The sequence below is a fragment of the Taudactylus pleione genome, unplaced genomic scaffold (genome assembly GCF_031769625.1).
Source record: "Taudactylus pleione unplaced genomic scaffold, aTauple2 ptg000451l, whole genome shotgun sequence".
In the NCBI taxonomy this organism is placed as follows: Eukaryota; Metazoa; Chordata; class Amphibia; order Anura; family Myobatrachidae; genus Taudactylus; species Taudactylus pleione.
Genome location: NW_028284853.1, coordinates 1,639,101 through 1,667,078, shown reverse-complemented (window position 1 = coordinate 1,667,078; position 27,978 = coordinate 1,639,101). Strand labels below are relative to the sequence as shown.

Sequence of the window (27,978 nt, the reverse complement as noted above, 5' to 3'; positions counted from 1 at the left end):
TGCAAGATTACGATGTCATAATCGTGCAATCGCTCAGTAATATCGCCCAGTGTGTACGCACCTGTTTATGCGGCTTAAGACTAATATAAAATCATAGGGAAGCCATCAGGCCTGGAGCTTTCAATGGCGTGTGGGATTTAAATCACCATGCAACAGTGAAAAGTACAGTTGCCCCCTTGAGGTAGTGGATAGATTGCCTTGAAGGAGTGTGGGCAATTTGCCCTTACCAGAGATGGCCGCCGGGCGCCGTGGGATGACATCATAGTCCCGGGCTGCTGCTGCGGCGGCGCTCAGCTCTCTTCCCCGGTCGGTGTTTCAGCTGCATGCACCAGCAGTGAGGAGGCCGCAGCAGCAGACATGGGGATCCTGGAGAAGATCGCGGAGATAGAAAGGGAGATCGCCAGGACCCAGAAGAATAAGGGTGAGGAGCAGGGGATGGACCTGTGATAATGTCTCCGGGAACCCGCTTCCAAACACCTGCAGACATGACCAATACTACATGATCCCATTCACAGGCTGAGTACACGTGGTGTATATATGACAAGTTGTACTGGGCAAAACCATTCCAGCTTGGCACCATCCTGCATGGGGCTAGGGGATCTCTGTGCTGCCTGGGTATTTGCGTTGCCTGGTGCTGGGGAGATCTCTGCGCTGCCTGGAGCCAGGTGATCTCTGCCAGGGGCTCTCTACATTGGCTGGAGCCGGGGGATCTCTGCGCTGGGGGGAGGGGAATCTCTGTGCTGCCTGGAGCGATCTCTCTGCTGCCTGGAGCAGGGAGTGGGAGGATCTCTGCGCTGTCTGGAGCTAGGGGGGGAGGATCTCTGCGCTGCCTGGAGCAGGGAGTGGGAGGATCTCTGCGCTGCCTGGAGCTGGGGGGGGGGGGGAGGATCTCTGTGCTGCCTGGAGCTGGGGGGGCGAGGATCTCTGCGCTTCCTGGAGCTTGGGGGGGGGAGGATCTCTGCGCTGCCTGGAGCTGGGGGGGGGGAGGATCTCTGCGCTGCTTGGAGCTGGGGGGGGGGAGGATCTCTGCGCTGCTTGGAACTGGGGGGGGGGGAGGATCTCTGCGCTGCCTGGAGATGGGGGGGGGGGATCTCTGCGCTGCCTGGAGCTGGGGGGGGGGGAGGATCTCTGCGCTGCCTGGAGCTGGGGGGGGGGGGATCTCTGCGCTGCCTGGAGCTGGGGGGGGGGAATCTCTGCGCTGCCTGGAGCTTGGGGGGGGGGGAGGGGGAGGATCTCTGCGCTGCCTGGAGCAGGGAGTGGGAGGATCTCTGCGCTGCCTGGAGCTGGGGGGGGGGGAGGATCTCTGCCCTGCCTGGAGCAGGGGGGGGGAGGATCTCTGCGCTTCCTGGAGCTTGGGGGGGGGGAGGATCTCTGCGCTGCCCTGAGCTGGGGGGGGGGGGAGGATCTCTGCGCTGCCTGGAGCTGGGGGGGGGGAGGATCTCTGTGCTGCCTGGAGCTGGGGGGGGGGGATCTCTGTGCTGCCTGGAGCTGGGGGATCTCTGCGCTGCCTGGAGCTGGGGGGGGAGGATCTCTGCGATGCCTGGGGGTGTGGGAGGTGGTTCTCTGCACTGTCTGAAGCTGGGGGGAGGATCTCTGCGCTGCCTGGAGCAGGGGGGAGGATCTGCACTGCCTGGAGCAGGGGGGGAGGGATCTCTGCGCTGCCTGGAGCAGGGGGGGAGGGATCTCTGCACTGCCTGAAGCTGGGGGGGGGGGGGAATCTCTGCTCTGCCTGGAGCTGGGGGGAGGATCTCTGCTCTGCCTGGAGCTGGGGGGAGGATCTCTGCTCTGCCTGGAGCTGGGGGGAGGATCTCTGCTCTGCCTGGAGCTGGGGGGAGGATCTCTGCTCTGCCTGGAGCTGGGGGGAGGATCTCTGCTCTGCCTGGAGCTGGGGGGAGGGAGCTCTGTGCTGCCTGGAGCTGGGGGGATCTCTGCGATGTGTGAAGATGGGGTATTTCTGCATTGCACAGCGCAATTGTGTAAGGTTTCCGATGCAGGATCCAAACTTCCCTCTATACGTGTATTGTATTTTAACAACCTTCGTTGTAGGTGCCGTGTCTCTCATGTGACCCAGACCCTTCCATTCTCTTCCAGCTACTGAATATCATTTGGGATTGCTGAAAGCAAAACTTGCCAAGTACAGAGCCCAACTTCTAGAGCCATCCAAATCTGCTGCGGCCAAAGGCGAGGGGTTCGATGTTATGAAATCTGGAGATGCCCGGGTGGCACTGATTGGTTTCCCCTCTGTGGGTAAGGTTAGTAAACACCCTGCACATCGTCTAAGGGCAGATGCTCTAATCCTAGTACTAATACTAACAGCACCGTCTGACCATGTTCCGGAGCAGAGGAGCCTCTGACAGGCCGAATTGTGATTCCGTCTCGGTGTGATTCTGTGTAGTCTGCACAGCGGAAGGTGTCTCTTTGTGCCCCGTTGATGTAACTAGTGGATACATAGGCTATCTTCTCGTGAATATTGTTTCAGCGCACAGAAATATGTCTGCCACCACTGTGGGTTGCTGCGTTATAGTGTATGTATCCTGATGGAGAAAATTACATGTTGACATTATTTAATCATGAAAATTCTGTTTAGATAGCAGCAGCATTATATTATATATACTATATAGTCCTAACCATTTAACACTTAATGATGGATATATTTAAATACCATCAGCCTTTTAGTCATAAGGAACAGATTTTAAATTGTGTTGCCCTATGTGTCACCTCCTGTGGGTCCAGTCTACAGGTGAGTGAATAGTACTGCAGAATAGGGATGGCCATCAATGGAAAATATGGGCTCAACCATCAATGGTATGATATTATGCAATGGCATGCCATCGATGGTTCCTGCCAACCGTGCTGAGGGCTACTTGCTGATAAACTAGTAACTCTGCAATGGAGGTGGGGTGGGTTGGGGGATCATCGGGTCCACAGCTACCATCGATGGCGGGAAACTATCTGCATCCCCGCCAGCGATGGTAAAACTATCTAAAATCGGTGGACAACCATCAATGGTTTGTAACCATTGATGGTTGATGGCCATCCCTACTGCAGAATGCTTTTCATAGATCTTCTGATGTGGAGCCACCTATCCTACCATTAAAACAAAGGTTGCTGAAGCCTGACATAAACACACTATATATCTTTGCGCTAATAATACAAAAGAAAACAGGTATGGTAAAAATTACATACTCATTATAAATTACCTATAAAAAGGTTTATTAATAATAGATTGACCGGTCAAGTAAAATAATTTAGTGTCGCTGTACTGTCCAGAAAAGGTCCACACCACTGACACGTTTTGCACCAAAGTATGAGTGCTTAACACGTCAGAGGTGTGGACCTTTTTCTGGATGGTACAGTGACACTTACCTGCTTTCATCACGGAGTTCCGGAATAACGGACAATCGTATCTCAACTGGGCACACAACAGGCACTGAGCCTGAGGTGGGGATCGAACTGCAGCTGACCACAAGATATAAACTGAGTCTGTCAGGTATTTGCTGTCTCCGGCTGGAGATTAGCCTCCCTCTCTCCCCTGTCAACATACAGGGGGAGCATTCAGATTTCCCCAAGTGGAGATATGAGTTTCTACATCAGGTTCCATAGGGTATCCACAGGATACCTTGGGGTATAGGCGATGGCGGCAGACATCCAGGCACCACAGAGTTAAAAACTTCTCCATCCTCCCAGGATGCACTGTGGGTCCCTCTCCTATACCCCGCCCCGAGCCTCAGGCACTCAGTTTTCGTCGGTGCCTGGCCGAAGTCGGATGTACCGTACAGAGTGGGGGTCTGCACGGCCCCTGAAGTTCTTCAATGCAACTGTGGCTGCACATCTAATGAGCAGACAACATGGACAGTCTGTACTGACGTCCATGTCGTCGCTCCTACACCCCGCTGGTACCAGAACGCCGGTACTGATCCGGGGATGCTGGTGGGTGACTGGGGTCACAACTAGCGGTGACCCCTGTTGCCCGGACTGTGGCCGGATTTACGGGGGTTCAGGTAAGCGGCAAGGTCCCGCGGTGGGTCCCAGCCGAATAGCACAGTCCTTAGTCCCCAGGCAGGGGGCTCCCTGGGGACTGGCTGCAGTGTGGAACCAGGCTACTGATCCCTGCGCTTTCCACTACCCCCTGGGACTGAGGACTGGACAGAAACCGTAAATGTCCAGCGTCCCAGGGGTTAAATGCATGCCAGGGGAGCGCGCTTTCCCTGCTAAGCAGCCGGCGCCTCCCCGCTGCACACGGCCTCTCCACAAGGTGGTTAGGCATCTGCATGCGCTCCGCCCCCGGACCAGCCCTCCCTCTGCTCCTCGGTGGCCATTTTAATACATGTGGCAAACGCTGCTGGAAGCTGTTAACGCGGGCATCGTGGTCTGGGACCCCCTGCATACCCTCTCCTCCGGTGCAAGGTCAGTGTATGCAGCGCTGTTTCCTACCAGGCTGAGGTCTGGTTAGTTGATGAAGCGCAGATACTGCAGGGTTTTCAGTATTCTGCATTGTATGTGACTTTGGGCTAGCGCTGCTGTCTGTTACTTTCACATACTGTCAGCTATTTTCCCTATCCCTTTCTTCTTCTCTGCTAACAAGCCCTTGCGGTGCGGTGTTGCAAGGGGGATTTATACCTCACTATACAACTTGTTGTGAAGTACGGTGGTCACATACAGCTCCGGGTCACACACTCAGTATGTCTGACAGTGAGCACGATTTCCCCATTCCGCCTCAGTGTACTGTATGCAAGGTACCATTGGCAGAGGGTGATGGTAACTCTGATGGATTATGTAAGGCGTGCCTGCGGTTGGCACGGCCGACTTCTGTCACTACACCTGTGCAGGAGCTACCATGGGCTTGTTTTGCTACGGCACTTACTATCCTGGTGGGCCAGTTAACGACAACCCCTGCTTGTCCCCAGATGGGGGTCTCACAGCAGTCTATGGTGTAGTCTCCTATGCAGGGGTTTCCTAAACAGTTTATCGTACCTCAGAGTTTCCCGTTGTCGCCCTCTCAGGTCATCCATGAACCTGCGTGGGCTAATTCACTGTCTACCTCAGTGCAACAGCTATCAGAGGTGTTACAGGGCTAGTCGTCTGTGTGGGCGCAGAAGCGTCGGCTGCAACCTCATCAAGATCAGGATGCTGTGATGACAGATGATGGCTCATACGTGCGGTGCGCACGGCCTTGGTTATTGGGCATGGCGCTCCTCATGTAGCTAAATCAAAATATGCTTTTTTCAAGGATATTAAAAGTGATGCTACGGTGTTTCCCCTATCTGATCAGCTAGTGGATCATTTAGAGGAGGTGTGGAAAACGCCGGGTAAGCGTTACCAGCCCCCTAGACGGTTTGCGGTGGCATACCCTTTTGCAGATAATTATTTTGCAAAATGGGATAACCCGCCACAAGTGGATTCACACGTCTAGTAAAGAGTGCTACGTTGCCTATGCCTTCTATGTCCTCCTTAAAGGATCCTATGGATCGCAGGGTAGAAATATGTTTGAAAATGATTTATTCCCTTGCAGGAGGTGTGTCCAGACCGGCTTTGGTCGTGTGATGGGTGGCAAGAGCTATGGAGCACTGGGCTGATACCTTGGTGGCATCCCTGGAACCAGACTCGTCACCTGAACAGGTGGAGTTGGTGGGTAATTTAAGGGACTCAGCTACCTACATTAATGAGGCTGCTTTAGATATGGCATCCAAGATCTCCTTGGCAGCAGTGGCGGCTCGTCGTATCCTGTGGCTGCGTTCTTGCAAGGCGGATGCTGATTCCAAAAAGGGTTTGGAGGGGTTACCCTTCACTGGAGAAGTGCTGTTTGGCCCTGATCTAGACAAAATTGTGGATACTTCGGCAGCAGCTAAGTCTGCGTGTCTGCCTTCCACTACTGTCCCATCAGGAGCGGGTTCTTCGTCCTTTCGGCCCTACAGAACGCAGAACAGACCCAGGGTACAGTCCTTTCCTTGGAGGACTGCCGCCAAGAATCCTGCAAAGCCCAGGACGCAGGCCTGGAGTACCAGACGTCCCACTCCCAAGTCCGATGACAAACCTTCAGCCTGACGGGACTAGCCTTTCTTTGGGGGACCTCAAAGTGGGAGGCCAACTTCTGAAATTCGCCCAAAGCTGGTGTCTGACCACTCCAGACACATGGGTCAGAGAAGTGGTCTCTCAGGGGTACACCCCCTCCTCCCGCAGGAGGCCTCCCAGATGGTTTTTCACCACGGGCCTTCCGTCCAATCAGGACAAGGCCCGGGAACTCATGAAGGTAATGCACTCGATGCTCCAGAATGGAGTTATAGTGCCAGTTCCTTTGTCTCAGAAGGGATTGGGGTATTACTCCAATCTTTTTCTGGTGCAGAAACCCAATGGGTCCTACCGGCCAATACTCAACCTCAAATCCTTCAACAAATTTCTGAGGGTTCCTCGGTTCAGGATGGAGACCCTGCGTTCCATTATTTTAGCAATGGAACCTGGGGATTTCATGGTGTCGCTGGATATTCAGGATGCTTACCTGCATATCTCTATTGTCCCAGCACACCAGTGCTTCCTCAGATTTGCAGTGGTCAAGGACCACTTCCAGTTTCAGGCCGTGCCCTTCGGTTTGGCTACAGCACCTCGGGTGTTCACCAAAGTTATGGCCGTTATGGCAGCCCACCTGCGGTTGCACGGAGTCCGCCTGTTACCTTATCTGGACGATCTCCTGTTACTGGCGGAGTCCTCAGAGAAACTTCAGCGCCATCTGTAACTAACAGTCTTTATTGCAGTCTCCCGGCTGGCTGATAAATTGGAAGAACTCCTCCCTGGTACCATCACAGAGGATGCTCCATCTAGGAGCTCTGTTGGATTCCCAACATCAGAGGATCTTGGTGACGGGAGAAAAGATCTCTGCGTTACAGGCAAAGGTCCGTCTTTGCCTGCAAAGTTGCCTGGTGTCTATTCACTCGGCAATGAGGTTACTGGGATCCATGGTATCCATGTTCGACATGGTGGAGTTTGCCCAGTTTTACTGGAGACCTCTGCAGAAGCTGATCCTCTCCAGATGGAATGGGTCGCCCCAAAGGATAAAAACACAGACTATGGTGCTTTCACTGGAGGTGCGATTATCTCTGGCCTGGTGGCTACAGGTGGCTCACCTGAACAAGGGGCGCCCCTTTTGGATCGCAGACTGGGCCCTTCTGACGATGGATGCCAGTCTCTGGGGTTGGGGAGCGGTGATGGGTCCACACTTCTTTCAGGGAAGGTGGACATCGGTAGAAACTGCTCTTCCAATAAACATGTTGGAACTGCGGGCAGTATTCAAGGCTCTCCAGCAAGCAAGACAGGTCCTGCAGGGAAAACCTGTGCAGGTACAGTCGGACAACGCCACCACGGTGGCATACATAAATCGCCAAGGAGGGACTCGCAGTCAGGCGGCTCTGACAGAGGTGTCCCGCATTCTAGTGTGGGCGGAAAAGCATCTCACCGCAATATCAGCAGTGTTCATACCAGGTGTTCTCCACTGGGAAGCAGACTTTCTCAGCAGTCAAGACGTGCATCCAGGAGATTGGTCTCTTCACCAGGAGGTGTGTCAGCTACTGGTGAACAAGTGAGGCCTTCCAGAGATAGATCTCATGGCCTCACGACACAACAACAAACTGCCGATGTTCGGGTCAAGAACAAGTGACGCAAAGGCTTGTCTAGTGGACGCTCTGGCGGTCAAGTGGACCTTCCAGTATGCGTACCTTTTCCCTCCGTTCTCCCTTCTTCCTCGAGTGATACGCAAATTCAAGCAAGAAGGCGGCACGCTACTGTTGATTGATCCAGCGTGGCCCAGGTGGCACTGGTACACGATCTTCAGGGTCTCTCAGTGGACACTCAGCTGTTGTTGCCTCAACGTCAGGACCTTGCCTTCATCCGGACCTGAGTCGGCTGTCTTTGACGGCGGGGCTATTGAGACTGCCCTCTTGTGGTCCAGAGGTTTCTCCAGCTCTGTGGTCAACACCATGCTGAGAGCTTGGAAGCCTTCATCTGCCAACATCTACCATGTGTGGCGGGCTTTCTTCCATTGGTGTCGCACTAGAGGTTATGCTCCTCAGGTGTTCAGATTGTCCAGGGTTCTGGCCTTACTACAGGCGGGTTTAGATCGGGGTCTTCGCCTAGCTTTCCTGAAGGTACAGGTGTCTGCACTTTCAGTGTGGTTTCATCGTAGGATTGCTATGCTTCCTGATGTCCGCACATTTATGCAAAGGGTGCTTCTTATTCAGCCTCCCTTTGTTCCACCTGTGGCACCATGGTATCTGGCTGTGGTCTTGAAGACTCTTCAAGGGCCGCGATTTGAACCACTGGGCTCAGTGGATTTGAAATGGCTAACCATTAAGACTGTGTTCCTTCTGGTTATTGCTTCGGCCAGAAGGGTTTCAGAATTGGGAGCTCTCTCATGTAGACCTCCATTTCTAATTTTTCATAGAAACAGGGCTGTGCTGCGCACTCGTCCTGGGTGTCTTCCAAAGGTGGTATCTAGTTTCCATATCAACAAGGAAATTATTGTACCATAGTTTACTTCAGACCGCACTTCTGTCTATAGGAAGTCAGACTCTTTGTCCTTTATGGCTTCCATAAAAGAGGTTGGCCTGCCACTAAACAAACATTGGCAGGATGGATTCGACTGGCTATCTCTGAAGCTTTTGCTCACGAGGGCCTTTCTGTTCCATCTTCTGTTAAGGCTCATTCCACTAGGTCTGTGGGTCCTTTGTGGGCAGCTCGCTGTGGCGCCTCAGCTGTTCAGCTTTACAAGGCGGCCACGTGGTCATCTGTCCATACTTTATTTCGGTATTATGCTTTTGATACCTACGCTATCAGGATGCTTCCTTCGGGCGACGGATCTCCTCTCAGCACAGGAGCGTCCCCACCCTTGAAGGATACTGCTTTGGGACATCCCCAAGGTATCCTGTGGATACCCTATGGAACCTGATGTAGAAAATAAGAGATATGGTAAGAACTTACCCTTGTTATCTCTATTTCTACGAGGTCCATAGGGTTCCACAGGACTCCCGCCCTGTCGCACCTGTACTGCAGATGGGCTGCAGTTCTGGTCACCGGTTTTTCCGTCTCCCTCTGGTGAGAATGTGATTCTTGTGTGTTCCAGACTTTCTTCTCTCTTTATCCTCCTCCGGCCTAGGGCTTGTGACAAAACTGAGTGCCTGAGGCTCGGGGGCAGGGTATAGGAGAGGGACCCCAGTGCATCCTGGGAGGATGGAGAAGTTTTTAACTCTGTGGTGCCTGGATGTCTGCCGCCATCGCCTATACCCCAAGGTATTCTGTGGAACCCTCTGGGCCTCGTAGAAATAGAGTTAACAAGGGTAAGTTCTTACCATATCTCTTATTATCTTTATGCGCCCTATGCTCATATCTGTATGGAATTATAAAACAGGTTGAACTTTCTTTATGCTGAAACTGTATATCCCAAGACTGTGAGATTCGATCACCTGGAGTACATGAGAGTTTTTCACTTGAGAATACTCGGATATAGGTGTGGACACAGCAATTGTATTTTCAACATTGGATTTATTGGAAACATTTAGATCCGCCTCCTGTAATTATCAAACGGAGTTTCTATTTGGATATTTTTTGCCGGCTAATTCATAACAATTCTTTTAATAGTGAATGTATATCTTTCCATGCATGGATGTTATATGTGATGTCTAAATTATTTTACCTGACCGGTCAATCTATTATTAATAAACCTTTTTATACGTAATTTATAATGTGTTATATTACACCATACCGATTTTCTTTTGTATTATTAGCGCAAAGATATATAGTGTATTTCTGTACTGTACCTATTCTATAGCTCTTTTTATTTGCAAGCACATTTTTCCTTTGCTGCTATAACTAGTAATATTTATATCAATCAATTAGTGATATTATTATTTAATTATTAGCGTCAGGCTTCTTGTGTGTTCTCTGAAGCCTGACCTAGACAGCATTTGGGTGGCAGGCCATGCTGGAACGTATAGTTCTACAGCCACAATCTGCCCAAGTCTGCCACACGCAGCAAAGCCCATAAAACCAGTCTGTTAGAATTTGCTGTACCCTTACATGGCGTAAACCTTTCATCTCCCTGACAGCAACACCAGGAGATTGTCCCTGCCTATGCTTTAGGGCTTGTATGAAAAGTTAAGACCTCCCCCGTTCTGTTATCCCCAATGCTGTCTGCATTTGGGTGTTTTATTTCTTAGAGTACCTAAATAGGACTGGAGGATAGGAAGCTGGGTCTGATACTCTGTATCGTATGCTAGGCCTTGGACAATAGTCACTTGTCTTCTTACACATGCGGGCAGAACTCAAAGGCTGTGATTCTGCCGACACGTGTGGGGAGCTCACAGCTATAACATCTAGTGCAAGCGCTGACTGGTAATCTAATTAGAGTCTCAGTGCCGTTCTTCAGGCAGTGAGATTATCATATTCTCACATGGTACTCTGCTCTTGGGCAGGAAATTACAATACACCTGGTCTAAGTAGGAGTGTGATGGCGTATATATTATTATGTTACAAAGAACAACACATTTAATAAACTTGGGATGCTTGCCCTAAAATTGGTTGGATCCCCTGGATAGAAGGGATCAGGCTAAAACGAGAAAGAGCCCTAAAGGTGCCCATCCACTAGAAGACGGGCAAAAGACTGCACGATTACGACGTAATCGTGCAGACGTTTGTCAGTCTGTGATGTGCCTACACTGACCGAGCAGTCGTTCAGTGTAGGCACAATCGATCATCTGCAAACATGCTGAACCTGACGTTATCGTCAGGTTGACCAGCATGTTTGCATGATGATAGATGTCTAAAAACCAATTATTTTTAAACAAACGATTTTCAAACGATATCGATCAATTTTAAATTTTAGTCGTCTAGTAGATAGGCACCTTAAGACTGTTATGGGTAGAGATGGGAAAAGCGGACAATTTTCTGCTGGTGCCATCATGGAGGATACATGTAATTGTTGGCCTTTTATTCATTAAAAGAACTACACTATGTAGACAAATGTGATAAGGACACTGACAGCAAATAGATCAACGAGATTTTATTGACGTCCGTACTTTCTAAGTCCTCCACGTGCAGTGACTACTGCAGACACCCTTCTTGGCAAACTGTCCACAAGTTCCTGGACAACTGGAGGAGGTATGTTTTGCCATTCCGCCTTAAGTACAGTGACCAACTGTGACACTGAAGAAGGTCGAGTCGGCCTAGAACACACCCGTCGCTCCAATTCGTCCCAGAGGTTCTCAAAGCTGGCCTCTGAGCTGGCCAGTCCATTCGGGTTACTGAATTTTCTGCATACAAGTCCAATGTCGCCCTGGAAACATGACAGGTGGCATTGTCGTCCTGATGACACATTTGCTGTTTCCATAGAACTGCCACAATGTAGGAGAGTTTTCGAGAACATCTCTATACTTTAATGTGACCATGCCTTACAACTAGTGGACCCATGCCAAACCATGAAGTTTCATTTTGTAAGCAAAATGTTCTTCCTTCGTCAGTGAAAGCCACATTCACAAGCGTGTAGTTGTAACATTTTTGCAACCATTTCTCGTCTGTCTTAGAGACTTCACATAAAGTTACCTTATTTGAAAGCGCTTATAATAAACTTCACATATATATGTAAATGTTTCCATACTTCGATATAGCTTGAGATTTTGCAGACAGTTTCATGCACAGTCTGCTGTGTCCCAGAGTGGAGATATTGTCAGGAAGACGTGTGTGTGTGTGTGTTTCTGTGTTGTGTGTGTGTGTTCACATCATCCTCAACCGATATCTTCTTTCTGATAAGCTCCTGAAACCAGAATTGTGGCCACATGCTGTAATAATATAGCCATTATCAGCAATTGCCCCACTATTAATCTGTGTAATCAGAAGGTGACTGCAATTGGTCATCCCCCACTGTAACAACAGACCCCGGAAAGCATGTGTGTGGGCACAAATTGTATATCGGTTCTGCTGCTCAGAGACCACCCCTAAGTGTTGCGTGTGTAGCCGGTGCCTTACGGATCCATTGGTTACTGATCTCCCATTTGTCTGATCTGAGTTAGTGCACAACATAAAGATGTAGGGGCAGGTAAATATCACACAGGAGACTCGTTGTACCAAAATACGAACCGTCATTTAAAATGGGAATATAATAGTTTTTTCTTCCTTAACCCATTGGTAATTATTTGTATTGTGAATGTGTGTTTCTATAGTGTAGCTACAGTCTCAAACACACAAGCTCCCAGGCACTAGTGCACATTAAATCAGCAGACAATGAACCCACCAGTATGTATTGGAGTGTGGGAAGAAAGCCATGCAAACAGATTGGACCCTGGTTGCAACCGAACAAATGAATCCAGTGCTGCGAGGCAGCATAACTAACCACTGTGCCGTCATTGTTATAGACAAACCTACTGTAGATCTGATGGGGACCAATATGATCCCATCATACATTTTTATTTGTAGACTTCTGTTTTTCAGTCCACGTTCCTGAGCTTGATGACGTCCACTGAAAGTGAAGCCGCTTCCTACGAGTTCACCACGCTGACCTGTATCCCGGGAGTCATAGAGGTAAGTCCGTGCATTAGCTGGCGCATGGCGTTAGGTGCTTGAGTGTTAGGCAACCATTTGAGCCTACCATGAATAGAGATAAATTCTGCTGTTTTTCTGTATTTTAGTACAAAGGAGCCAACATCCAGCTACTTGATCTTCCAGGAATCATTGAAGGGGCAGCACAGGGTGAGTGCTAGCTCTTGGGCCTCCTGGAAACTTACATTTTGTGCTGCCTAGCTTATTGCTTTCTTGTGGGAGGAGGAGGCTCGAGGTGGGCTGGAGTCGCTGCCTGCACAGCACAGACGTGTGTCCTAAGCTAGGGTCGTCCATCATGTGACTGGTACAATTGAATGCTGTATCTCCATTGCAGGAAAGGGCAGAGGTCGCCAGGTTATTGCAGTGGCTCGGACATCTGACATTGTCATTATGATGCTGGATGCCACGAAGGGTGAAGTGCAGAGGTTAGTACATCCATGCTGGTCGCCCGAACCACTGTTCATAGGCAGGTCCCTAGCTACTTATAGAGCAATGGCCTAACACCTGGGCTGAAAACACTTTTGTGCTTTTTTTTTTTTTTTTCCCCCTACTCAAAATGCTCAGTAATAGCAAGGCCATAAGTCACAGAGAACGTCATTCATCGACTTATTGCCACCATTTATTACCATACCTTCTCAACCATGAGTAAATTAACTATAGACCACAGGCTGATTCAGTCAGCTGCGAGCTTTATACTGTGAAGTCCTGCGTTCATTTGCCATGCCTATCACGGGATATCTTTGACAGTAGAATCAGAACTGTACGTGTAATAAGGGCCAGAATCTTGTGTGCCCCATAGATCCTTCTAGAGCAGTGGTCAGGGAACAGGAGTAAATTACCCCACATGGGGTAAAAATGAAATTTCTGGGGGTAGGCTCTAAGTCGGATGCCCGCCGAGATGTTGATGTTATTACTAGCGGGCGCCCGGCTCCTTCCGTGCAGCGCTGCGTTAGCCGGAGGCTAGAGTTCTCTTCTGAACTCCAGCTTCCGGCTCTCTCCATGCGCACTATGGGAGAGACGTCATGACGTCTCTCCCATAGTTCCGAGGAGCAGCCGGGCGAACAGGACGGCGGCGGATGCAGGAGCGGAGATTAAGGTAAGTGGTTTTGGGGGTTTTTTTTTTGTACAAGCAGCACTACAGGGGCATAACTGGGGGCACTACTACAGGGGCATTATATGGGGGTACTTCTACAGGGGCATAACTATGGGGGCACTACTACAGGGACATTATATGGGGGTACTACTACAGGGGCATAACTATGGGGGCACTACTACAGGGGCATTATATGGGGGCACTACTATATGATTTACTTCCTTTCAAATCAAGGGGGTAACGTCAGTGTATCTAAATATATTTTGGGGTAAAAGGTAAAAAAGTTCCCTGACCCCTGTTCTAGAGTGACACCTATATCCATAGCGATTGTTCACTTTATGCGCCATAGTAGTGCCTTAGTTCATTTTGTGAACCATAGTAGTGTCAGACCAAATTGCTTAGATGGCCGTGCAGTGTGGGAGGCTGTTAGTGGAGACTGTTATAGGGTGTCATATGGTTGTTGTTTTGATTTCTACAATAATTATAGCCAGCAAGTGTATTTCAAAGTGCTTAAGTAGTTTGGGTACACTAATATATTGTGGTTTATAACTGCTTATATGCAATTAGTAAAATGTGAGTATTTTACGATTTAAACACCTCTAAATGCATTATTATTATTCACCAGGAGAGGTGGCCCAATGGTTCTACCCTGTGTCCTGTCATTTTTACTTTAAAATAAGGATGTTTTCATAGTTATCTCCTAATCTGGAAGTGCAAACTAAAAGGCTGGAGTTCTCCCATGGAAACCCACATTTAACTTTAAACGAATTTCTAATTCAGGAGCAAAAAGTCAGGTTTGCAGCTTGTATCCATGGTAAATTACATTGCAGAACCTAGTGCCCAGCTAATTGAGTTGACCCTATAGACTCCAATAGAACAGTGCTTCCCAGTGACCATACTTATTGTGGAGGCCTGGTACTTGGGCTGATTGGAATGGGTATGAAGTCCCAGCGGCCAAATAGCCACCAGTTCATATCCCGACGCCGGCAACCCAAAGGGACAAGATCCCGACAGGGCAGGTAAGTACCCTACCCCTCTCCCCCTCCTCTAACCCTCCATTAGTGGTGCCTAACCCTAACCACCCCCTGGTGGTGCCTAACTCTAACCACCCCTTACTACAACCTAAACCTAACCCTCCTGGGGGGGGTTGCCCAGCCCTAGCCTCTCCCTGGGGGTGCCTAACCCTAATCTCCCCTCTGCGGCTAACGCTAAGGGCGCCAGGGACTTACCTCGTTCGGGCTGGCGTCCTTCGGCGTACCGGCTTCGGGATTAAGATAGGCGTCGGTATTTCAACGCCTAACTTAAGTCCCTTGTCGGGATTTCCTTGTCGGTATTGAGACCGTAGCATCGCGGCTGCCGGTCTCATAACTCCATCCCGGGCTGATCAGACAGTAACTTTGGAATAGAGGAGCTCATTCAGACCCGCTCGCTAAGATGCAAACTCTTGCTGCTGCCGATGGTATGCATTGTGCGTATGCATCGCAGTGCCCATACCTTAGCGAAAGATCACAATGCATTCGCCCGCTGCGCATAGACAGCCCAGCAGAGTGAGTGACAGGGGAAGCCGTTTGGTAGGTGGTAACAGGGGCTGGCCATTAAAAACAGGTGAGTGGAGGTGTAAACGCAGGCGTGCCTGAGCATCTCAACGGCGTTTTAGAGGTGTACATAGTTATAAGACAGCATCATAGTATACGTCACCTGCCTTGTTTTTACACTGAAGTGCTTGCGGAAGGGTATAGTCAACCTCAAGCGCTGCGATGGCATCCGATCTTACCCGATGTACCGATGCTTGCATACACTTCCTGGATATGACGTGCACAAGTGGGCGTCTTAACACAGGCTGGTGGGTGACTGCATACACTACGTGATCGCTCTCTAAGAAATACTGGGCGTGCTAATGTATTGCTGTGCCTACGCAATTTGCATACACCGTGCGAGCGATCGCATCTAGCGAGCAGCTCTGAATCACCTCCAGAGTGCCTGTCGGGTTCTCTCATTTATTCATTAGAAATAAAAATGTTAAGATTTTATTTAGAAAGCTGCATCTGGTGATCTAAAAGTTAAGACTACAACTTCACATGATCAGGGGGAGAAGAGCAGCTTTACCATATATTTACAGAACATGTACCGATCCTTTTATATGAATGTTGCACAGCCATGTTAGACAAATATAGCTAGACTCGCATTGCTGTATTTTAGTTTGGCCTTACAGCTTATACATTTTGCTTACCAATAGCCAGGGGGTGGTGGTAATTTTGGCCTTGCTTTCCTTTGGTAATTGCATGTAGCAACAATATGTTACATTGTTTAATAAAGTAGTCGTTGTTTTTTTTTAAAAAAAACATTGAAGTGTAAACTCCAGAAGGAGAATTGTTGTAGCACAGTAACTGCGTTGTAGGTCTTCCTGATTTGTTATTAAGCACTCATAAAAAAACACTCCTAATTACTTTTTTGTACAACGTTTGCTTAAATACACGACGTAGGTAGAGGAAAAACCTATTCTAATTGGTGGAGCAGGTGCTGGGTAGCAATGGGAGTACTATAACTTTGTAGTGAAAGGCCTTTATATATTGGCGCCAAAACAATAAAATAACCAATTTATGTGCATCTGCCTTCTGCACATAGTGGAGGCGGATATAGGACCTCATTCAGAGCCACTCGCTCTGAATGAGGGTGGCCGCATCTAAAAAATGATCCGGCCTCCTGGCCGCTCACTAGGCTGTGGGTTACCACCCACAGCCTTAACGAGCGGCCAGGATGATTGTCGCGATGGTCAAGACCATCGCGACCATCTGGGCTTGCGACGAGACCCTTGAGGTAGGGTCTCGTCTGCCGCAAGCCCCAGAGAGCTTTCGGCTCTAATAGAGCCGGAAGCTCTCCCACTGACATCACTGGTGATGTCAGTGGGGCCACCCACAAACGGCAGGCATTTGCTTGGGAACGCATGAAGCCACCCCCCCGCCACGCCTACAAAACGGGTCGAGCTGTCGATCAACATTGACAGCCGCCCATTTTGTAGTGAGCCACGGAGCGAAAGAATTTCTCTCTCGCTCCGGGGCTTGCGCAGTGCGGCCGCTGTGCGTGCGCACAGCCAAACAGCGACCCGCTTGCGAGCGCTCAGGTGCTTGCGAGTGGGTCTGAATCAGGTCCATAGTGTGAACTCTACCAAACTTTGGTAAGTAATGGAGCATACACACGGTCAGATGTGTCAGATGAACGATTTGAACTACGAACGATTTTTGACTGCATTAAAATGACTGAAATCATCCAAAACTGACTGCAAACACATCAGATGTCAGATATCGTTATCCGACCATCGGGAACGCGCATTGTTCAGACATGTCAGATATGTCAGATTTTCCTTCAGATATGAACGATTTTCTAAAATCGTTATCGTTCAGATCTGAAGAAAAATCTGACCGTGTGTATGCACCATTACAACCAGTGAAATTATTCCTGTGACATCCTGGCTGGCAGCAATCCTTCTGCCCGCCTGCTTCACTCCACAAGTCCACACTGCCTCTCCTGCCAATTGATTAATACCTCCCTCTCCCGTCTTAAGATTTTGCACGTGCTGTTCCCCTACCTCTGGAATTCCCTCCCTTTCCCTATCGGACTCTGCACCTCTCTATTAGACTTCCAACGGGCTTTCAAAACTCACTTCTTCATCAAAGCCTTCCAGCTCTCATCCTAACCCACTGCCCTATGCCCCTTCCTTCACTGTCTACCCCTTCTGTGTCACCCCTGTATGTCTGTCCCTCCTTTGGTTTGTAAGCCATCACGAGCAGGGCCCTCTTCCCTCATGTGCTTCTCCTTTCCCTTACTTACACTATCTTATAGTCCCTACAACGGCTGTTGCCACCTTGCTGCTTATTTAAGCGGATGCAGCAATGTTTATAAACCTTGTACATGTCCTGCATTGTTTTGTCCTGGTTTCTGGTTTTGCTTATTTGTGAGGCGCTTTGGAACCCTTGTGACGCCATGAAAATAAAAGATAGTAGTAATAGTTGGCGGGTGCTCTTTAAATGGCGAAATACAATGTGTGTTAAAGATAAATTGTGACGTCTCTCCTAGATCCCTGCTGGAGAAGGAGCTGGAATCTGTGGGAATTCGGCTGAACAAAAATAAGCCCAATATATATTTTAAGGTTGGTAATATGTTGACTCTACACACTGCGCATCATGTCCCTGCAGTATTATGGCGCACCTCTGATCAAATCTCCCTCATGTTTCTTCGCAGCCCAAGAAGGGAGGTGGGATCTCATTCAACTCTACTGTACCCCTGACTCAGTGCTCAGAGAAACTGGTGCAACTAATTCTCCATGAATACAGTATCCTTCCTGCTGCTTACCTGGAATCTATCTGTTCATATACAGATTATGGTGTTTAGCTTACTGTTAATTAGAATCCCATTTTTAGATCTAACAGTGGTTCTCTCAATGTAAGAATACCCACTCCTGGTTGTGCCTCCGCTATGTGCTTAGAGATGTGACAACTGATTAATAACCAATGGCCTGCAGAACATTGATGGTACTCTCCGTGGAGAACAGATGTTGTTGTCTACTACAACTAACTAGAATATCTCCTGCATTGGGATTTCTGCCCAAAATTGGCTGTTCAAAAGGCAAGAACACACTTGCAGGTTGTAAATAACTGACCGTCTTTAGCAATGTATGTACCAATGGTAACACGTTGTTGGGTACCTTGTTTTTGTTTGCATGATTATAGATGTTGCTATGGAAAGTCCGTTATTTATCATATGGTTATAGTGTGTATTTCTGAGAATCGAACAGTAGATTTCAGGAAAAAATCCTATTTTAAGATAAGGAAGTATTCCAGTAAACATTATAACCCAGCATAATTATTTTAATTACGCTAAAACTTTTTTTGAGTGTAGCTACCATCTAGTAATTGTGATAACTAGATAAACAGCACTTGCATATTGGGGTTGTACACTTTTTTGTGTTTTTTTTTTTTTAAGTTCAATTGGGGAGATGTATCAAACCTTGGCGAGAGATAAAAGTGGGGAAGTTGCCCATACCAACCAATCGGCTCCCAGCTATCAGTTATCTAGCACAATCTATAAAATGACAGAAGCTGACTGGTTGCTATGGGCAACTTCTCTACTGTATCTCTCTCCAAGGATTGATAAATCTGTAATAATTCTTTAAGTTTCTGTTTGTCTCCTCTCAGAAACCCTGCGCTGGCCGGGGGCCCCTATCCTAATGTAGAAGGCTTTTCATGCAAACTATACCTCATGCATTCTATTTGAAATAAGAACTTAGTTGTTTTGGATAAAGATGGGACTTGTACATGTGTATTATATGGTTTCTCTCGTGCACCATTGTATTGCATGATCTCTCTGTATTCCTACTTTCACTAATGTATTTAAAAATCAGAATCCATCTTTGGTCTGGAGGCTCTGGCAATGCTGATTATAATATTTATAATGTTGATTTGTATGGTGTCTTAGTGTTCCGCTTTGCTCGACAGTGGTGAAAACAGCGTTGAACCAAAGACCTTGATCCCAATTTTGTAGTCTCGGGATTGAATAAATCTCAATTCCGGGATTGAATTGTACAAAGATATACCCCCCCCCCCTCCTCCTCCTTGATTTCCTTCCCCCTCTCCCTCCTCCCCCTACCCATTTTACTTACCTTAGTCTCACATCTGTGAACAGAAGGGGTTTCTCTCGTCGGTGGGCGCATTATACGGTCCTCTCCAAGGCTCAGCTGCACTAGAAGAGCTGGAGTCCTGCTCTCAGAACTGATTGGCTGGTACCGGACAGTGATGTCACCACGCTGTGCGCTCTTAACCTATCAGTGACTGAGGGCAACTGCATCATGGGACTTCATCTATTTTACGGGCGCAGCTGGGAGAGCCTAGGAGGTCTGGATAATGCAACCAGAACCGAGAAGGTAAGTATTATACCACTGCCCCCCGGCCCATACAGCAGTGTGTTTTAAGTCCCGTAATACCTGAGGTTTAATGATTACAATCACCTGTATTTTTGGGACTCAAAAACATCCGAGGTTGGCTTCCCTACAGCTGGATATATGTAACCTTCGCTGAGGTTCTGTCTGTGGAGTGCTCCTTAATATGCCTCCTTCCAGAAATGTTCAACGCAGAGGTGCTGTTCCGGGAGGACTGCAGCCCCGATGACTTCATTGACGTTATTGTTGGAAACAGAGTGTACATGCCTTGTCTCTATGTGAGTACCTCTCTCCCACCGTCCTATAGCACTCTATTGTCGTCCATCTCTATGATGAACATTGATTTTTTGTCTCTTATAAGTCAGATCTGTTTCCAATATGGCAGCCCCCAGTATGACGGTTTATGACCTCAGAGCTCTTTAACATACTTAGAAATATGCAGGCAGAAACACATATGGGGTTTATCACTGGGATTATAGTGTTCACTGCGCGGTCACCTCTCCATTGCCAGATCGGCCTATAGTCTTGAGCTTCCCGGGCTGAGCGTAAAACTGGCTGTCAGACACCGTGGATGTCCCATCGTTTCCATACGAAGATCTCATAGGACAAATTTGTGTTTTGTATTTATATATAGTTGTTGTTGTTGTTATCATCTTTTATTTATATGATGTCACAAGGCTTCCGCAGCGCCTTACATAGTACATAAACAAGTGCATAAGAAATCAGTGACTTACAGTGCAATACAATACAGGACAAGGACATGGTTTATACACATTGCTGCATTACAGGGAGTCGGCTATCAAGTGTTAGGTGCCCTTGTGGGGAGTAAGGAGTAGAACAAAGTATAAGTAAGGAGAAGCACATGAGGGAAGAGGGCCCTGCTCGTGAGAGCTTACATTCTAAAAACCTCATCCAGTTCAGTGCGAGAGTGAGATTTCCATGGTCCTGCCGTCATTTAGACCCCTGTTCTATGTCCATTATATAGTTAGGTTACCTCTTAGGGACCATTCTTCCAATCTTACTTTATAATGTCAGTCCTCCATTTACTAAATGAATGAATCCTTTTGACATTTATTTGTATAGTGTCAGTTTAAACAGCTGTGCGCACGGCACTTTTGTCGGATTTCTCCTCTCATCCCCAGGGGGGTGCGAGAAGAAATCCTTTAGCCCGCCCAAACGGTGCTCCCTCCCATGGTTATTCATCTTCGCATTGAATTGATTTCGGCCCATAGTAATAAAATGAGATTTGTTATTAACAAACAGACAAAGTGGTAAGAGGGCCCTGCTCGCCAGCTTGCACTGTGGAACTACAGGAGTATACTACATAAGTTTAGGTGATAAATATTGCACAATGTTCCGGACAGATCTCATGGGTACTTGAAGTCTGGCTACTACAAGGTCTGGGGAGTGCTGGTTTCTGGCAATCCCTATATATTTTTAATGGTCACTATTAATATCTTAAATGTAATTTGTCCCACGTGATTTAATTATTTAGAGGTTTCAGCCATCATTGAATGAGTCCAGATCTTTCCTTAATAAATCTGTCACTCCAAGTCGGATTTAATTCACACAAAATATTTTAAAATGTAGTAGGGAAAGGAGAACCGTTCCATATTGACTTTCATTGAATGATAACTCTGCTTTTAATAACCGGAAAATCAGTTGGGTGTTACCCGCTGGTGTGTTCTGTCTTCGATGTGCAAAAATTAAATCTCCATTAAGTTTGACAAACACTGGATTTCCCTTTTAGTAACGCCCAGCGTTGTCTCTACAGGTGTACAACAAAATAGACCAGATCTCCATGGAGGAAGTGGACAGACTGGCCAGGCAGCCGCACAGTGTGGTGATCAGGTGAGGGCAGGATCTCAGCGCACGTTGTCTTGGCTACAGGATACTGCAGTTGGTGCTCTAGCATCCAGGCCTAGTACTGGCAAGCACAAGGCACAGATGATTACATCTCCCACAGTGCTCTGCCAACCTAGACATACAGAGGCTGCAGTGCAGCACACGTTGTCAGTCTTATAATTTACTGCACGGCGTCATCATATGAAAGAGGCTGCATTGGATCAGATGTTCAGATGCACCCAAGTAAATTTGCATAAGGGATGTCTCCTTTAATGTGACATTGTGAGCTGCAACCTCTTTCTTAAAGCTAATGAACAATTTTGTACTTTTTAACCATATACCAGCTGTAGTAAAAACACTCATTAGTCATGCGCTTCTCTCTCTGTAATTAGTATAGTCAGGAACAGAAATACTCCTAGAGCATATTAAGTGATTGTTTTGTAAAACCAGAGAGAGAGAGAGGGTAACATTTAACTCATTTCACTATTAAGTGCAAGTGGGACTCATCCTTAGCACTGCAGCACACATATGGGAAGGACTACTTAAGTGAGCACGTGCTGGCTTCAATAAACTTTGGGGGCTGCCTTATTTCAAAGAGGGGTGTTCCCCTTCCAAATTTTGTGGCCACTTAAACAATATTAACCTACACTGCAGAAATTCTAGTAGAGCTTGCGGATGGAGTGAGGGCAATAAAGGTATCCGAACTCCTCCATACTGGCACCTGTATTTTAAAGAGTGGAGTCCCTCTTTCAACCAAGTTGTAACTTAATAGATTTGGATTGGTGGTCACCAGAAAATAACACCCTATATTACATAAAGCATCATAAGTCCATGTGTATGTGTGTGTGGGGAAGGGGGGGGGGTGGTCTGATGCCCAGATTCCACCATCCTGACATTAATACCCACTCAGGGTTCCCTCATTTGATGCGGTAAGTTGTCGAATTTTCAAAAATGCTATATGTTGTTGGGCTACCATATTATTCCTGCACATTTTATGCGTTTTATTCTAACTCGTAAAAATGCAAAATACATTAACATAGAAAAGGCAGATTTTTATTATATAAACCAGTGTCCAGATTTTTGCACCTTAGGAGAAGTGGATTAATGCTGGAGCAGAACCACAAAGTATTTCTTGATGGTTTGTATAGAAAAAAAGAAAATTTGTTGTATTTCACCTTTCATTAACCAGTTCTAAACAAACCAATGATATTTTCTAATATTGTCTTCTGGAAAAATAAACAAAGCAAAAACAGTGTAATTTCTGTATAAATAATTACTGCTAATGACATTGGAATGTGACTACTCTACAATAAATATGTGAAAATAGGCTCAGCAGGGTTTAATATAGTGTTCACGAGAATTCTAATATAGAAATGTTTTCATAAAATATATTAATAACAAATGCAAAATGCAATATTTCCATCACAGCCAGATTGTAAATCTTCCCAAAGGTGAAATTAAATCTGCGTTTTCAGTTAGAAATATCTTGCGCCCTTTTATAGCTACTTTTGTATTTTGCATGCACCATTTTTCTTGCTGTCTTTTACATCTGTGTCTTGTGTCATTATTTATTTTAACATTGTTATTGAAATGTCCCTATAGGGTAGTTATGTAAGAAACCTATGAAAAACAAGAAAATTTGGACTAGAGATAGTCAATAGTGGCTTGTGTGTTGTTGAACTGCAAATCTCAGCATACCCTGCCAGCTTCTTGCATGCTGGGACTTGTAGTTTTGCAACGTCCGAAGTGCCCATTCTGTCTGTTCCCAGATCTTGTTTTGTGATTTCCGTGCAGACATGTCCTATATGTCATCATATTTTGGTTTGAGAGCTTTGGATTGTTTTCTCAGTGCACCTATTGTATTGTCCCTTTCAGTTGTGGGATGAAGCTGAACCTGGACTATTTACTGGAAAAGTTATGGGAATATCTGGCACTTACCTGTATTTTCACCAAAAAGCGCGGAGGTAAGAGAATTATCCGCAGGCTGGGACCGAGGGGCAATAATGTACAACTTAGTCATTGACGGATATTTAAAACGGGATGCAGTTTATTTATCGGCGTCCAGAATGCCGGTCGTCGCAATTCCGACGCTGGACTTCACCGATGCTGTACTAAAGATAGGTGTCTAATTACAGATGCCTATCTTTAGCCGGATGCCGAAATCCTGATCGAAAGGAAAGCGGGGACTGTTAGCTGTTAGCCATGGGTGGGGGGGTTTAGTTTTAGGCACCCCTGGGGAGGGCTTAGGGTTAGGCGCCACTGAGGGGAGGCTAGGCACCACCCCAGTAGGGTTAGGTTTAGGGTGCGGGAAGGGGGGGGCTTAAGGTTAGGCACCACCGGGGGGAGGTTAGGGTTAGGCACCACTAAGGGAGGGTTAGGGTACTTACCAGCCCCAGTCGGGATCCTGACTGTTCGGGCTTCCAGCATCGGTATTTAGTCCGCCGGCAATACATTACATACAGATTCCTTTAAAACATTGCTTTAACGGTGCAAATCTGCCATGAGACCACAGCAACCAATTGGAAACTGGCTATCATCTGTCTAGTTTAAGATGGACAGTGAAAGCAGATGCCCAATTGGTTGTTGTGGTTCTAATGCAGATTGGCACAAATTAAATAATATTAGTGCGTAAACCCTCAGTGTCTGATAATCGTCGCTCCTGTAACTACTCTGTATCACTGTTGTCTCCTGTCTGACTCTAATTTGATGTTGTTGTATTTACGCAACTGGCAGGATGTGAGGAAGTGGTACTGTGCTTTGTGTTTTTTACATTCTTTTTATTTTTTTTTTTTTAAAAGCATTAATACAGTCACTAAGGGCCCTATTTACTACAATGCGCATTAAAATGCAGATTGTAGTGTGATATTACCGACTGAATTCGCATTGCGATTTCAGGCTATATCACAGGGATTTATTAATAAAGCGATAAAGCTCTGTCCCTGCGAAATCCCTCTCCGTCCTTATTACTGTATTTCACTTTCCTCCGGTGATCGGGGCTGCGGTGATGTCCTCCAGGGCTCCGGTCAGCTGGTCTCCCATCCTGCACTGTGACCCGGTACGGTTCACAGTGCAGGATGGGAGACCAGCTGACCGGAGCCACAGAGGACATCACCGGAGCCCCGATCACCAATCCTGGACTCAGGTAAGTTGTTTTTTATTTTTTACAATTTTTTTTTTTTTTAGCAGTGATCAGTGTGTGATCTGTTTAGACCACACAGCTGATCACTGGGGCCGGCTCCGGGCTCGGCTCTGCCTGTTAGAGTGGAGCAGGAGTTCGGTAACCGGGGGAGACCCTGGATAACGCCGCCTCTAGGCGGCGTTATTATCACAGGGCTTCCCCCAGTATTGTTTCAAATTTCATTTTCAGTAAATTCCAGGCAGATTGCATTTCCCATTACAATTATGGAAAATGCGATCTGCATACTAAAATATGTGATAATTAGGGCTTGAGGTAGAAGTTTACGAATTCTACTCTAATTGCCCTTTAGTAACTGTAGGTGAAACTAAAATGTGAAAAGGGTGTGAAAACACCCTTTTTCACTTTATTTTAGTAAAAATAATGTTAATAAATAGAGCCCAATGAGAGAAACATTTAAATGTGGTGATCATTTCTTTCATCGATATTTTTTTATTTTTTTATAAATTGTTATTACAAGAAGTAATATTGATGATCTTACTGTTGGTCCACAGAGAGACCTGATTTCTCAGACGCCATTATCCTTCGGAGAGGAGCTTCCGTGGAACATGTGGTAAGGATATATAAACTTCTAGCTGGGAGCCACCTATTGTTTCCTAGTGGGAATAATGGAAGCCTGTAGGACAGGGTATTGCTTTAGCTCTGTCTACCTCCATGTCTTATGTTAACTAAGCCAGACTTCTTTATCGGATCAGCTCAGGAATTACATATTAGAGATTGGCTTGGATTAGTAACCAGATTCTGTACTGTAATAACAATACTCTCTACTCTGTAATGCTCTGGTGTACTTTAGGCAGATTAAAGTTAGGTTAATTTAAAAGCTCAGCAACATCCATTCAAATAGCTAAGCCAGTGTATAGCAGTATTCCCGGCATTAACTCCTTGGATCTTCTGTCTAATTTGTTTTTTTATTTAAATCTTTCTAGTTGTGAGGTGCCAGGGTCCTCATTTTGGAAGCTGCAGCTGGCACTAAGGATTATTGCACTTCCCTCATTTTTTGTTTAGTTTTCTATTGAACAATCACATATATTTGCCCTATTAGCCTTTAATAAGGTTTATTTTGTCACATGCTTCAAATAGTTGTCTCTTCCATGTTTTCACTCTTTTTCCATTTAGCATACGTTTATTGAGACCCGAATGAAGTGCTTGCATTTTATTTTTCAACAGTGTCATCGAATTCACAGGACTCTCGCCAGTCAGTTTAAATATGCTTTGGTTTGGGTAAGTATTTGATTGTCACCCACACACACCAGAGGTGTGGCCTGAGCCAATATTTATGGGGTTCACTGGGCACCAGGGCTTCACAGATAATAGATGACCATTGGTCAGGGCCAATGATGTCATTGGTTTCCTAGTACATTGATAGGCTGCTTTACTGTGAAGCCCACAAAATGGCTGCCTCCTGCATTTGTTCCAGTTTTAACAACCCAAAATCAAATCCATTTAGCTGCTTATTTCAATAGCAGAAATGTCCAAGAATAAACTTTCACCTCTGGTTCTTTTTTTTGTTTGTTTTTTTAGGGAACCAGCACTAAATACAGCCCCCAGAGAGTAGGACTCACCCACAACATGGAGCATGAAGACGTCATCCAGATAGTCAAAAAATAAAATGGACAGCCACCTGTCGCCACTAACCAAGTGAAGCCATTTACTGCGGCCTAACACCTTCTGGCAAAAAAAACAAAACAGATAAATACATGATTATGGATACTATTGTTGGCTTGAAGGACTATGGGGTAAAACAGAGTGCATCAGTTGTCACAAAATATCTTACTGTTAACAGAATACCCTACGCTAGCAGAGCCGCAAAATACACTTGGTACCGTTCTGCGTACTTCTGAAATGACGCCATTAACTGAACAGCGCAAACACCAATAACTTGACTGATTGGATAACATCAAATAAACATAAGCATCTGTACCTTGGTAACCATGGTGGATGTGTGGCTTATGAATTTGCTAATGTTCTTTTAAAGTGCTAATGACATAAAAGTATACATTTTAATTCATTATTTTCTATAAAGTAAAGGAAAAAAAAATAATTAAGGTTTCCACTTTATTGCATCAGGAAGTTAAGGGGCCCATACATCTGCGACCGGTTGCCACAATTCCTCGTTCTGCCGGGGGCTGGGGAATCGGGGATTTTCAACATGTTGAACAATCTCGATTCCCTGATCCCGACCTGAAAATGGTCAGAATCAGCAAATCGGGTATTTTTTTTTAAACATCGAATTTCCTTGATCCGCTGACGGATCACTGATCATTGATAGCCGCCTGCGGATTGGGTCAGATTGGCGGAACGGGGAATCGGGGCTGTAGATGTATGAGCCACATTACATATGGTGGTGATTATATTTTTCCTACACCATTTGGGGTCTCGGATACTGCGTATAGACTGAACCCCTGAGTGGTAGGGCACATTAAGAGATGACTCTGCCCCCTCTCCCGTAACCCAGTATCAATCCACTAAACCTAAATACAAGTTACCATGTTTAGATAAAGCTATTGAATGAATTCGGAAACATATGTTAAAATTACCATAACTTGACAAAATACAATATATTTGACATTGTATCTGCACGGTTGTCATGTAACTACAATGCAAACTAATGTTCTCTGATAGCAGCCACTTGCAGACTAAAGCTGTGTGCAATATACTTCAGTTGGGGTTTTTGACGGAAAGTTTGTTGCACATATTTTATTAATCTCAATTGCGTTCACTTCATACAATCAGTATTTATAAATGTTATTTCAGATTAGTAATACAACCTCCTATAAGGGTTATTTTGACTTTTATTGTACATGGATCTGAGTTTTCAGTTCTAGAGCCCTTTATAAACCCACATTTCCTCCTGGAATAAATGGGGGTTTCTATCTCCTGATGCATTTTAAATCGGCTTGTCCATGCTCTCCTGCAACTTGTGCTAAACACCCTGCTTTATCTTTCTGCTTTCCTTACGTGTGTTTCAGCCATGCTTATGTATGTGCAGGCAGAGTTGTTAGGGGTACATATATGAATGAAGCCTTGGAGAGAGTTATAGTACCAACCAATCAGCTCCTCACTTTCATTTTTCAAACACCGTTTGTAACATGATAGTTAGGAGCTGATTGGTTGGTGCTTTATCTCCACTTTATCTCTCTTCAAGGCTTAGTTCATCTCCCCCCTTCATCTCCCCCCTTCATCTCCCCCACCTTGGGATACAACCATCTGTCAGGATACATTTGTTTGCAGTACAGAAAGCACAGCACTGATGTGTCGTATCCCAGGGCAACTGCAATAGCTCAGTCTGATGGTATAAAGACAATAGTAAAAAGCACAGAATGATGCTTGAAGGAA

At 46.5% G+C, this 27,978-nt stretch overlaps 1 protein-coding gene across 2 annotated transcripts; it reads left to right on the top strand.

The window, feature by feature from the left end:
* The first annotated feature begins 212 nt into the window (after positions 1–212).
* On the top strand, positions 213–26,571 carry DRG2 (developmentally regulated GTP binding protein 2). Of its 2 annotated transcripts, none has more exons than XM_088448120.1 (13): positions 213–421; positions 2,092–2,252; positions 12,454–12,558; positions 12,666–12,726; positions 12,911–13,001; positions 17,744–17,816; positions 17,909–17,999; positions 19,782–19,879; positions 21,376–21,452; positions 23,322–23,410; positions 25,137–25,195; positions 25,810–25,863; positions 26,164–26,571. In XM_088448120.1, exons 1-13 carry the CDS (start codon positions 358–360, stop codon positions 26,248–26,250), a joined length of 1,110 nt encoding a protein of 369 aa, XP_088304246.1. In that variant the 5' UTR covers positions 213–357; the 3' UTR covers positions 26,251–26,571. The 2 variants fall into 2 exon arrangements, with proteins under 2 accessions (XP_088304246.1, XP_088304247.1); XM_088448121.1 differs by having other exon boundaries at positions 217–421; positions 12,469–12,558.
* Positions 26,572–27,978: the final 1,407 nt, after the last annotated feature.

Coding starts and splice junctions, on each gene's coding strand:
- DRG2 (XM_088448120.1), top strand. CDS start 358: ATGGGGATCCTGGAGAAGATCGCGGAGATAGAAAGGGAGATCGCCAGG. Junction 17,817..17,908: donor AGCCCAATATATATTTTAAG/GTTGGTAATATG, acceptor GTTTCTTCGCAG/CCCAAGAAGGGAGGTGGGAT. Junction 23,411..25,136: donor TTTCACCAAAAAGCGCGGAG/GTAAGAGAATTA, acceptor GTTGGTCCACAG/AGAGACCTGATTTCTCAGAC.